Genomic DNA, 12615 nt, shown 5'->3' with positions numbered 1-12615 from the left:
GTGTGTGGTAATAATCAACAAATCTGAATAGTCCAATTTAGCTAATTAGGTCCACCAGTGTGTAATTAAGATCGTCCATTCGAACATCAATATTATTTTCAACCCAATTTCATTTGAAAAGAACAATCTTAAACGTATTGTAGTTGACTTCCCAAATCTCTTGAATCGTTCTATAGAAAGACATGTCACAAACGACCGATTTTTTGCCATTCGCACTAGACACTTGCATTGTTGTTGCAACGAACATAATCCCACTGTTTTGAACAGGTCGGTGGTCATCACAAAACTTTGTGTGGTAAGAAAATTCATTAATCATGTGCCCCTCATACGTCATTAAACCAGGGTAGGGTCCATGTGCAAGCCAACGTATTGTATTTGAGACAACCTTTCCTTCCTGTAATTCACTCATCACTTATTGAAAAGAACAGTCAGTCGTTCTAACTATTAAACAATTAGAAGAAATGAAAATGCAATTTGATTGTTTAATTACATGATCTCATAACCATGTACCGAATGATCGATTATGTTCAACTTGTAGCCATTGTTCTTTTTTTTTCTTCTTCGATTTTCCATCTTTAGTTGGTTCAAATGTCATCTACAAAGAGTTTCATACATTAAAATGGTTCCTTAAGGGTAAATTAATGGCAGTATATAATCATACGAATGCTTACTTTATGTATGGGTGTACTACTTCAATGTTCTGTAAAACGTGAAGATGTGCTTGCTCGAACGTATGTTCCTGCCGACAGTGATCTATCGCTTTGTTTCTCTCCCTTGAATGGAGTGATCCAAGTCCAATAGGATCTAATCAAAAAAGGAAATCTAAACAAAATTCAACTGTCTCCTTACATATTTGTGCTTCTACAATGCATCCTTCTAGTCGAGTTCTATTATAAACATAACTTTTCAACACTTTTATGCATCGTTCAAATGGGTACATCCACGGTAAATATATACGCCCATAAAGCTTTACTTCTCTCACGATATGAACGACAAGATGCACCATAATTGTAATAAACGAGGGTGTGGAAAATACTTCTCAAAATTGCATAAAGTAAGAACTATATCTTCTTGCAATGCATCAAGATCTGAGATGAAAAAACTTTTAGCGCAAATCGCATTGAAGAAAAAGCACAATCTATTGATAGTGTACCTCACATTCTTCAGTAAGACTGAGCGTATTGCAATTGGAAGCAGTTGTTACATTAAAACATGACAGTCATGCGACTTAAGTCTAATCAGTTTTAAGTCATCCAAAGAGATACGACTTCTAATATTTGATTAATAACCTTCTGGAACTTTAATTTCAGACAAAGTCTTACAAAATCGATACTTCTCTTCTCTTGACAATGTATAACATGTCGCGGGTATGTAAGTTTTATTACCTGTAAACGTTGATGCCAATTCTAGTCTAATTTTCATTTCAACAAAATCAAGTCTAGTATTCGTCCCATCTTTAATTTTTTATGGTATATCAAGCAAGGTGTCCACTATGTTTATGCATACATTTTTTTCAATATGCATTACGTCTAGACAGTGTCGTACAAGCAAGTGTTTCCAATATAGTAGTTCAAAAAATTCTGATTTTCTTTTCCAATAGTCATTGCCACCTTCATTATACAATGTCTTCCCACACTTCTTTCCGCATGAAAATATCATATATTTCAGCTTAAGTACATGGCCTCTCCCGACAAGGGTTGTGGAGGACTTTCATGCTCTTGATTACCATTAATTTTTTTTTTTATTCTGTATGGATGATGTCTTGGCAAATATTTTATGTGTTCCATGTATGACATTTTTTTCCATGTTGCAATCTAAATGAAGTAGTCTTCTCTCCACATATTAGACAAGCCTTATATCATTTGATACTAAAACCACATAGATTACCATATGCTGGAAAATAGTTGATGGGCCACATTAAAAGACAGCCCGCAATGTGAAATATTCTTCTTTATATGCATCGAAACAACGAACTTCATCTTCCCACAACATTTGTAGATCATCAATTAAGGGTGCTAAGTACGTATTAATATCGTATCTCGGTTGCTTTGGACCTGATATTATCATTGTCAACATCAAATGTTTTCTTCTCATACACAACCATGGCGGAAGGTTGTATATTGTAGTAATAACTGGCCAACAACTGTAGGTCATTGATAGATCTCCAAATGGGTTAATTCCATCAATGGACAAACCCAAACGAAGATTTCTTGGTTCTGACCCAAAGGTTGGCCACATGTCGTCAGTCAATCTGCATGATGGAGTGTCAGCCAGGTGTCTCAAAATACCATCATCTTTTCTATCAATCGCATGCCAACGAAAGTTTTTAGCATTTTCAAATCCCTTGAACATTCTTATAGAACTTGGAACTATTGGAAAGTACCACATCTCCTTGGCAGCCACACTACTTTTTTTTCATTTTTTGAGTTCTTAGCGATCTTCCATCTTGACAAACCACACTTAAGGCACTTGGTCATGTTTTCATATTCTTTTCTGTACAAACAACAATCATTAGGACATGCATCACTTTTTTGGTAACTTAGTCCTAAGGCACCTAGTGTTTTCTTCGCTTCGTATAAGGAACATGGGATTTTGTTGTTGTTAGGTAATAGATCACTTATTATGGACAATAATTCAGAGAAGCTAGTGTTGCTCCAACCACATCTAACCTTCAAATTATACAATCTCACGAAGACTGACAACTTGGTAAATTTCTTACATCCTAAGTATAAGGGTTTCTTTGTGTCATCGAACATAATATCAAAGGTATTGGATGCATTACAAGATTGTTCTTGAACGGATTGAACCATATTAACTTTATTAAATAAATCATCATTTTCATCCCTTGTATTTTCCATTATGTTGGTAACGTTATTTGAGTTCTAATCTTCACCATGCTAGAATCATACCTTGTTACTTTTATCAATTCCACTGGCATACAAATAATACTGAACTATTGAGACATCCTTAAGCAAATGATTCATGCAATTCAAACATGGACATCTAATTGAATTAGAACCTTTGGCATGACTCAAACCAAATTGAATGAACCTTTCGACTCTCAAATCATATTCTCTAGACATCCTGTTTTCTGTCATCCATGACTTGTCCATTGTGTAGATGTATAAAAATTCATGCTTCTAAATTGGCCTCTAAACAAACCCGATAAAAAAGAGATATTGGGCAACAACTTTTAAAACTAAACTTTTAAAACGATACATAATCACTCTTCAAAGTTCAAACACGCAACTAAAACTTTTAAAAATGAAAGAACTGAATATCTCGATTTTCACTATTTTAAGCGCCTAAAATTAAAAAGTATATTTCAAATCCTTGAAAAGTCAAATGTCATACTCTAAATCAATAATTTAACAAAAAATAAATCAACTACATAATTAATCCAAACCATGAGTCATTCCCAAACCTAAGTTGTTCATAATTTTTTTTTTTTTAGTCTAAGCTACTTGACTCTCTTCAATCTACTTTCTCTAGCACACAACTAAAAATTTTAAAAATTAAAAAAATAAATAAATGTACAATTGAATAACATATTAAACGTGTAAAAGTGTTAAAACTCTTGCAAAACAATTTCAGACGCATGCCTAAACATACACTAATAAACCTACCACACACTTGATCCATCATTTCCAAACCTAGTTGTTCCTAAATTTTCGTTTAATCTAAGCTACTTTAGATGATCCAACAATTACCTTTCTCCTAGCATGTGTCAAATCAACCAATACTCGTCAAACAGTCATTTTAGGTCATTTGGTACACACATGAACTAAACAAAATCATTCTTTAAAACTTAGACAAAGGAAAATAAGTAAATACCTAAATGAATGATTTACAAGGCTTAAAAAGTCATTCCAAACACATCTAAAAGTAAACTCAATCAATCAAAAGTAAAAATCCAAATCAATAATTGAACCCAAGAAAAAAAGACAAATGGTACACATAATTAATCTAAAATCTAGAGTCATATCCAAAATCTAGTCATTCCTAATTTCTTTTTTTGTTTCCATAAAAAGGACCTAATTTCTTGGTTCCAAAATCTAGTCATACTAGAAACATAAAACTCAAAACCTCTCTTCTTCCCCATTAATCTCTCCCTTTTCAATTATGAGCAAAAACTTTAAATATGAATTCAGCTTCAAAACTTATAACAAATGTTAAAATTAGATTCTAAATATTATCAATTATGATTAAGTAATGGATTATATTAATCTCTCCCCACAGTATCGTTTTTTTTTATTTCTTCTCTTTTGCAAACAAGAAACATGAGTATGTTTGATAACTATTCTTGTTATTTATTTCTTGAAAAAAAGATACTGAACTATAATTACATTTGATTTTTTTTCCCTTTTTCTTTCTCGAACAATAAAATATATATAATTATGTAACTAAAATATACAAAGTCCTTTATATGTTGTCCAAATTCGATTGAAACTGTCATCTCTAAAGTCATTTGTCTTAAATGATGTTGAGTTGAATCCAACTTAATTATACAATTATGTAAATACCATGGTTGTAAAATATTAAAGTTAAGCTAAATCATCTTGGCCGGCAACATTTATATATGGTAAAACTCTACTCGATTTTCTTTTTTAAAAATTTGACTCAATTTCATATCATATACTAAAAATATTAGAATTAAAAAAATATGTAAAACCACACATATTGCAAAGTTTAATACTCAAAATTTGAAATATAAAAAAAAATATTAATATACATATTGAAAATTAGAAAAAGTGTACAAATCTAAATATTATATAATTTTAAAATTCAAAATAAAAATAAAAATAAAAATACAGTATTATTTTGTAAATAGAAAAATTTTATTAAAAAAAAAAAGTTAAATGTGGAAACATATATAAAAGAAAAAAATAAGAATAAAAAAACAAAAGTGTTCGAGTTGAAGTTTGAAATATAAAAATTTAAAATACATAGTAAAATTTTAAAATAATATATAAATTTAAATATAGAAAAAGTTTAAATCCAGAATATAAACATTGAGAAATTATATTTTTTTAAAAAAATTAATAAGGAAAATGAGTTTTTTCAAAATATAAAGAAACGACGAAATATTTACATTGTATAGAACAATTTAAAAAATGGAAAAAGCTCATAGACCCACAATAGATAGTGCCAAAAATTCTCTAGTCATCATACGATTAATTGGCACACATAATATATTTGGTATATAACCGTTTAGATTGGACTATTCTTTGGTATACGATCGTTTAGATTTGATCGTAACCAAATCTAACTATTTTTTTCAAGATCTTTTATATTTGTTAGATTTGATTGTAGCTAAATCTAAACGTACACCCATATCCAACGATTTTTGTTCAAGATTGTATACCAAGATCTTTTATATTTGGTTCATGATCTTGAGCAATCAAATAACAATTTTAAATATAAATATATATATATATATATATAGTACACGATATTGAACCAAATAACAGTTTGAAAAAAAAAATTGCAGAAGAAGAGAAAAATACTATGGAAATGAAAAGAAAATTTGGAGAAGAAAGAAAATGGAAAAGAAGAAAAACCTGAAATATTTATAAAAAATGATCAACTTCATGGTTTTTTTCTTTGGTTACACGATCTATAAATGTTTTAGTGTTTTGTTATATTTATAAAAATTTGTTTAAGGAAAACATTTAAAAAGGGAGAGAAAATAGATTCTTCCAAAAAAAATTAAAATAAAATCGAAAATAAAAACAATTTTACTTTAAAGGGGATTTGAACACCTAACTTGCAAAAGAACCATTATCATGAGTATATAGTATCAATACACCAAAAACTCATATATTTTACTCGAGGGAATAGCAATATAGAAATAAAAATAAAAGCATAAACAAAGAAAAACTTCTCAATTTTGGCCCATTTACATCATCTTTCTCAAATTTTAGAAACAACAAATGGAATGGTTATCAAATGACCTCTTAATTGATTTCACAATCAAGTTGTAAGTTTAAAGGATAGTGGAGAAGACTTGATAGTTGTTCATTGCTAGTTGTGGTCAAATTCAACAACAATTTCGTGGCCAATTTGAGCTTAAAGGTTAGTTCTTCAAACTCTTTTTTTAAAACTAAGTTAAAGCATGTTTAATCGTTCGACTATATGTAATTATGATGAAATTAGATTATGTTATTTCTATTGTATTATTATTTAATTATTTATTGTACTTGTTATTATACTGAGTAGATGTTAGGTCATTGATATGAAAACAAAAATGTTTATTTTTTCTATAAATTCATTTTTATTTATATTCATTCGATAAAAATGATTTAAAATACATTCCAAAAAATGTTTGTTTCTATAAACTTATTTTTATTTATCATTGAAAATGTATTTTACCTAAAAATAAATGATTGATTGGATGGATGTTATAGATTGACATTGAATTCCCAATTGAACCTAAAAACAAATGAGAACGTGGGAATTGAAAGATGGGGCCATTTAATGAATGGATATTATCAATTGGTCATTTTCAAAAGAGACCGAATGAATTTTCTTACTAAATTTAGATATAGTCTATGGACAAGAATACCCTCGTATGCAATCTTGAAACCATCAAAATTTGAAACCAAATATCTGGTAGGAACGAAAGGTCCTAATGGGCAGTGACAAAATTTAAATTCATACCCATAATTAAGCAACAATCAGATAAATAATTAAGGTATTTTAAATCCGTATAATAAAAAATAGAACGTTTGAGTTGATGTAATTCGAAGACGAACTAAAACAAAAATTAGTAAACATGTAAAACACTCAAATTTAAAAGTAAGTAGTACATGAATGAATCGAAACTGAATATAAATGAAACAAAACTTAAAAGCATGAAAAAATAGTTAGAAAAAAGTTTTAATTCAAAACTACTATCCGTCCGAAAGATTACCATTTTACATTACAATCATGTCCCTTTAACCTAAATGATTGAAAGATGGGACCATAAAAAATGAATGGATATTTAAAATGGCCATTTTGAAGAAATGGGAAAAAAAAAAAGAGGGACCAAATGACTTTTCTTACTAAATTTAGATAGACTAAGACCATCTATACCCTCGTATGGTCCATCAAGATTTGAAGCCACATGTGTAATAAGGAGATAAATATTGTAGGAGAAAATTTTAAATTTATAAAAATAATTAAGCAATAATCTAAGAAAATAATTAAGAAATTTTAAATTCTCCCTAAATGAATGAATAAAGTTGTATATATTTGAGAGAAATAAAAATATAGTTAAAATTTTAAAATAATTAAAAGTTACAATCTATATGATAGTTCAATTATAAAACCTTTAAAGCTAAGCGCATTTAGCTCATAGTAATTTCATGTTTGATCATCTCTCCAAATTTATTTTGAGCAATAGACAAAACATTAGCTACATCATCCTTGTTTGCCTTAAATTGTATATAAAAATTGATCTATTTCTAGTGTTCGATCCTCACTCTCATGTTTTCTATAAAATCTTTTAAAAAGTCACTTAACATAAGAGTGCTTCAAATTAAGTACATTTTATTTAAAGTTGTTTCGATTGAGTCACTTAAAACGTAGATTAAAATAATTTAATAAAAAAAAAGATAGAAAAATATGGGAGATAGAATTAAGATTTGGTCTGCTCTCTTTTTTAGAATCTATTTCATTTGTTGTTGTTATCTAAGTTACAAACATCCTCAAATTTTAAAAAGGACTGTTGAGATGACTTACATGAAAAATTATGAGCATTTGTTGGATTAATTAACTACAAAATTGCAATTGTATGAAAAAAATGTAACCACATAAGATGTTATATTGTGTTGGGAGTTGGGTTAGAGAGAGCACCATGGAAGGCTCCTTCAAAACTCCTAACTTTATCGTCTTTCTTTATTCTTTTTTCTCTTCTACCATATTTTTTCCTTTTTTCTCTTCCTTTTTCTCTTTAATGATATTTTTTACTTTCGATCGTCGTTTACTCAGATTTTTAAAATATTTTTGTTTATAGTTCATTTCCATCTTATTTTTCAAACTTTTATTTGGTTGATCGATTACAAATATAAAAAAAAAAATCTATTTTTTAATTTTTTCAGATTTTTTTAATTTTTTCAAACTATTATTTGATTGTTTAAGATTGTATGTTAAATATAAAAGATCAAGAAAAAAATTGTTAGGATATTGAATAGACAAATTTAAGCGATCCACAAAAGTCGTTACCAAATATAAACTTGTGTACCAAAATCACATGGACCAAAGAATGGTTGAGATTTGACTATGTTAAATCTAAACCATCCTACCAAATAGCCAAATCTAAACTCTTATTTACCAAATATATTATGGGCCTTGGTTTTTGTGGTATTTCTGGTGGTGTGTGGGTTTTTATCGTTTGTTATATTTTTTAAAAAACTTCAATTTTAAAGCCATTTTGATTTAATTGTTTGGTATAATTTGATCTTCAAACTTTAAAATGCTACCTAAAACTAAAAATATAACATTTTGAAGGTTAGGAAATAAATAAAAACGAGATGGAAAATGTAAGAACCAAAACCGTATTTTGATTTTTTTTTTTTTTTTTTTTTTGTAGATACCTATCTATATATACCAATAATTGCATTGGTTACTATTTTGCTCAATAAAAAATTTAAGTAATTTCTATTTGAATTAAAATTAAATGGACATTTTTTAAAATGGAAAAATGAATAGAAAATAAATTAAAATATTTAGAAAGTATTGAAAATTTTTGGTGATAGAATGGGAAATTTGTATTGATATAAGGAATTAAACAAAATACTATAGCAAAAATGAACTAAAAAAATCACTTTTAGATAAAATATAGTGTAAGCAGTTTTTGAAATATAAAATTGACATTTATACAGCACAATTTTACTTTGTTTATTTTGGAAATGGAAGTGAGAACAATTATTTAAAAAAGTTACACCAACTCGAAACGGCGCAAGCTAAATTTGTTTGTGCGAAGAATCTCAATTCTCAAACTCTGGCTGATCCGGTGAACAACATCTCCGAAGTTGCAAGATTTGAAACCCTAACTCTTTTGTTATCTTAATCATCTAAGTTTGGTCCTATTAAAATCATTTAACTCAATCTTAATGAATCACAAATACTTCCATTTTTCTATTCTTACACAAAACGTGAAAGATTTGACCTTCCGTTGTCGCCCACAAAACCAAAGACGGTCAATTCCCCACCACCGTCATCATCTTCTCGGAGGGCCACAACCACCTCTTACCGGCCACCACCCGTTGTTGTCCTGTCATCCTTTTCTTCCCCCTCCCCCATCGTTTTCTTTCTTCTTCACGTGAGCACCACATGGATTCCTGCTTTCCGCATTCAATTCTCTACCAGTTGGCTTCACTTGATGTTCAGGTAACATAGAGAATTCCACTACGTTTCCTCTATCTATTGGATCTTCTGTTGTACAAATGATCCTCTTAATCAACTGTTTTGACCCCTTTTCTTTGCTTTTGATTTTTTTAACAAGTAATGCCCATTTCGAGCTGATTTCGGTGGGGTTTTATTTTGAGGGGATTTTCTATATTCTTTGTTTGATTTTGATTTGTGGCTACAATGCTTGGTTCTTTGATTTGTTTCGAATCTCAAGCATTTGTTAATTTGGTTGTTTTAGGTTAAGAACTGAATTTCATTCTTCACCAGATTTTTAGGGTTTTTGTTGGCCTTGTGTTGGGACTGAAAATAATAATTGAATTGTTTTTGTGTTTCACTTTGAAACCCTAGGAAGACAGTTTATTTTAAGACTTGTTCCAACCGTTGCTTTATATAATATAATAAATTTCAAATGACCGTTGGTTTTCGAGAATGATATGTTCTGTGTCCTTTGAATGGCAATAATAGAGTGAAGTATGACTCAACTACTCATTATGATTTCGAGTTTCAAATCTTCACCCAAGATGATATCGAACTTATAAAAGAAAAAGAAAGAAGCAAGGATGGTGTGTGAAAAATCTTCTGTTGAAACAATTTGAAATTAATCGTAGAGATGAGCGAGCACGTATTTAGATTTCTTAAGACGTGGTCTAACGGTTGCTTGAAATAATGGAATTGATCTCAAATGGTTGTTAGCTTTTGAGAATGATATCTCCTATATCTTCAAATAGGAATGTTGGAATGGCCAATATGAGCATAACTTAACTGTCGACCAAAGGATCGGGTTTGGGTCTTTACCCCACGTGATATTGAACTCAAGCAAGAAAATAAGCTAGGGTGGTGAAAATTCTCATGTTGAAACAACTTGAAATGAAACTTATATACAATGGACATTTAGATTTATCACTAGGAGGAGAGGTGGGGTACAATAGTTGGACTCAAGGATTATTTAAGTTGCTACCAATATTTAAATGTTAGTATGATCAAGTAGTTCAACTTCTTGGGCAATTTGGGAATAAAGCTGTCATGTCAAAATTGTGGTGAGAGACCCTATAAAATAACCTAGAATTCCACCAATCTAGCAGATACTAAACACTTCCAAAAAGTTATGGAGAAGAAGCAAAAAGAGAGAAAAGGGCATTTGGTGCTTGTTCCCTGCCCTTTACCAAGCCACATGTCTCCTATGCTTCACTTGGCCAAACTTCTTCACTCTCAGGGTTTCTCTATTACCGTAATTCACACACAACTGAACTCTCCAAATCAATCTCATTACCCTGAGTTCTCTTTTGAATCCATTGGCGGTAGCATGTTGGAGAGCTACAGTGCCTTTGATGGGGATGTTATGCTTTTTCTTTCAGAACTAAACATGAAGTGTGAAACCCCATTCCATGACTGCTTGATAAAAATGCAATTGTGTAGTCAATACAATCCAATTTCCTGTATAATATATGACTCCGTCATGTATTTTTCCGCAGCAGTGGCTGATGATTTGCAGATTCTTAGAATTGTTTTGCGGACAAGTAGTGCCGCAAACTACATCGGGCTGTCAATTCTTGATGAGAATGATTGTCATTCAACCCAAGGTGAGTGCAAGTATACTAAAATAACATGACCTCAAATATTCTCTCATATATATTATGATAAATGAGATCTTGTTTGTGTACTTATGTGAAGGATAATCAAATCTTACTTTGTATCAGAATGCCGATTGGAGGAACCGGTTGCTGGGTTTCCCTTTCTGAGAATGAAGGACATGCCACTATTCAGCACACAGAAACACACAAGGAAGGTTTTAACCTGCATTTACAATGGAACCAAAACTGCTTCAGCTATCATATGGAACTCTCTTTGGTGTCTTGAACATGCCTTGTTCGAGAAAATTGAAGATGAAACCTTGGTTCCTGTATTTCCCATAGGACCTCTTCAAAGGTACAGTAGCAACTTCTCCACCGATGTTTTAAGTGAAGAGCAGAGCTGCATGGCCTGGTTAGACAAACAAGCTCAAAGTTCTGTGGTCTACGTAAGCACCGGCAGTGTAATAACTATGTCAAAAGATGAACTATTAGAGATGGCTTGGGGGCTAGCCAATAGTGACCAACCCTTCCTGTGGGTGGTGAGGGATTGTCTAGTCAATGGCTCAGATGGAGTTGAGCAGTTGCCTAGAGAATTTCATGAGTCTACCCGAAGCCGCTGCAGAATTGCTAGTTGGTTGCCACAGCAAAAAGTTTTAGCACACAGATCAATTGGATGCTTTTTTACTCATAATGGCTGGAACTCAACAATCGAGAGTATAGCGGAAGGTGTTCCAATGCTTTGTTGGCCCAGAGTCGGGGATCAAAGGGTGAATGCAAGGTTCGTAAGCCATGTTTGGCGGGTTGGCTTACAGTTGGAAGACAGATTATTGCGAGAGGAAATCGATAGGGCCATTCGCACTCTCTTTGTGGACGAAGAGGGTATTCAAATCCAAAAGCAAGCCAAAGAGCTGAAGAAGAAGGTTGAAATCTCCCTGAGACAAGAAGGTGCTTCAAGTGATTTCTTTGGCAGATTAGTCAAGTACATTAGACTTCAAGAAACAATGATAAGTTTGTCAAATGCTTGATTATGCATTTTATTAGCCAGCCATATCCCGTTTCTTCTAGAATGTCTACTTTTGTTTTCCCCATCTCTTTCTGTAGTACTGGCGAGAATCTATATTATATATTTACAGGTCAGACATGTGTATGGATGGATATTATTATAATAATATATGCCATGATTTCTCCTATGTTATTCTCCACATGTTGAAATCATATGTGAAAGCTGCTGTACTTGTTATCCCCACTTTACTTTTTGGATTAGATGCCGAACCACCACTCATTGGCTCTCTATATTTTAGCTGTTTTGAAAGAGCCTGATTTTCCCAAATTAGCCTTCAAATCCATCCGGAACAGTAAAGCACGTGGAGAAAGTAGGACAAATGTTAATCCTCAACTGATGCCTTCATCAACAGCAATTGATGAAGACAACTCAGACTGGCCCATTTCTCCCTGTTGGTCTTTACGCTTTGATTATTTCAGCTTTTTCAAGGTATTTCCTCATCTTCTTCTTTTCTTTTATTTTTTCTACTGCCTGCGAATTCGTATTTGGTTCAGTAAATTCTCCTTTTATGGATTGTGCCATGGTATACTTGTGTGTTGGCATTGATAAAAGCACCAACGCTGGGAAAATTATCACTGGTTGCTA

At 31.3% G+C, this 12615-nt stretch overlaps 1 protein-coding gene across 1 annotated transcript; it reads left to right on the top strand.

Moving 5' to 3' along the window:
- Window positions 1-9401: 9401 nt before the first annotated feature.
- On the top strand, window positions 9402-12169 carry LOC101207839 (UDP-glycosyltransferase 76B1). The gene is made up of 2 exons (XM_011655553.2): window positions 9402-10976; window positions 11094-12169. The coding sequence occupies exons 1-2, from the start codon at window positions 10502-10504 to the stop codon at window positions 11990-11992; spliced, it is 1374 nt and encodes a 457-aa protein (XP_011653855.1). The 5' UTR covers window positions 9402-10501; the 3' UTR covers window positions 11993-12169.
- The last annotated feature ends 446 nt before the right edge of the window (window positions 12170-12615 follow it).

The sequence above is a fragment of the Cucumis sativus genome, chromosome 4, assembly GCF_000004075.3.
Source record: "Cucumis sativus cultivar 9930 chromosome 4, Cucumber_9930_V3, whole genome shotgun sequence".
In the NCBI taxonomy this organism is placed as follows: domain Eukaryota; kingdom Viridiplantae; phylum Streptophyta; class Magnoliopsida; order Cucurbitales; family Cucurbitaceae; genus Cucumis; species Cucumis sativus.
This window is presented reverse-complemented; position numbering and strand designations above follow the sequence as displayed.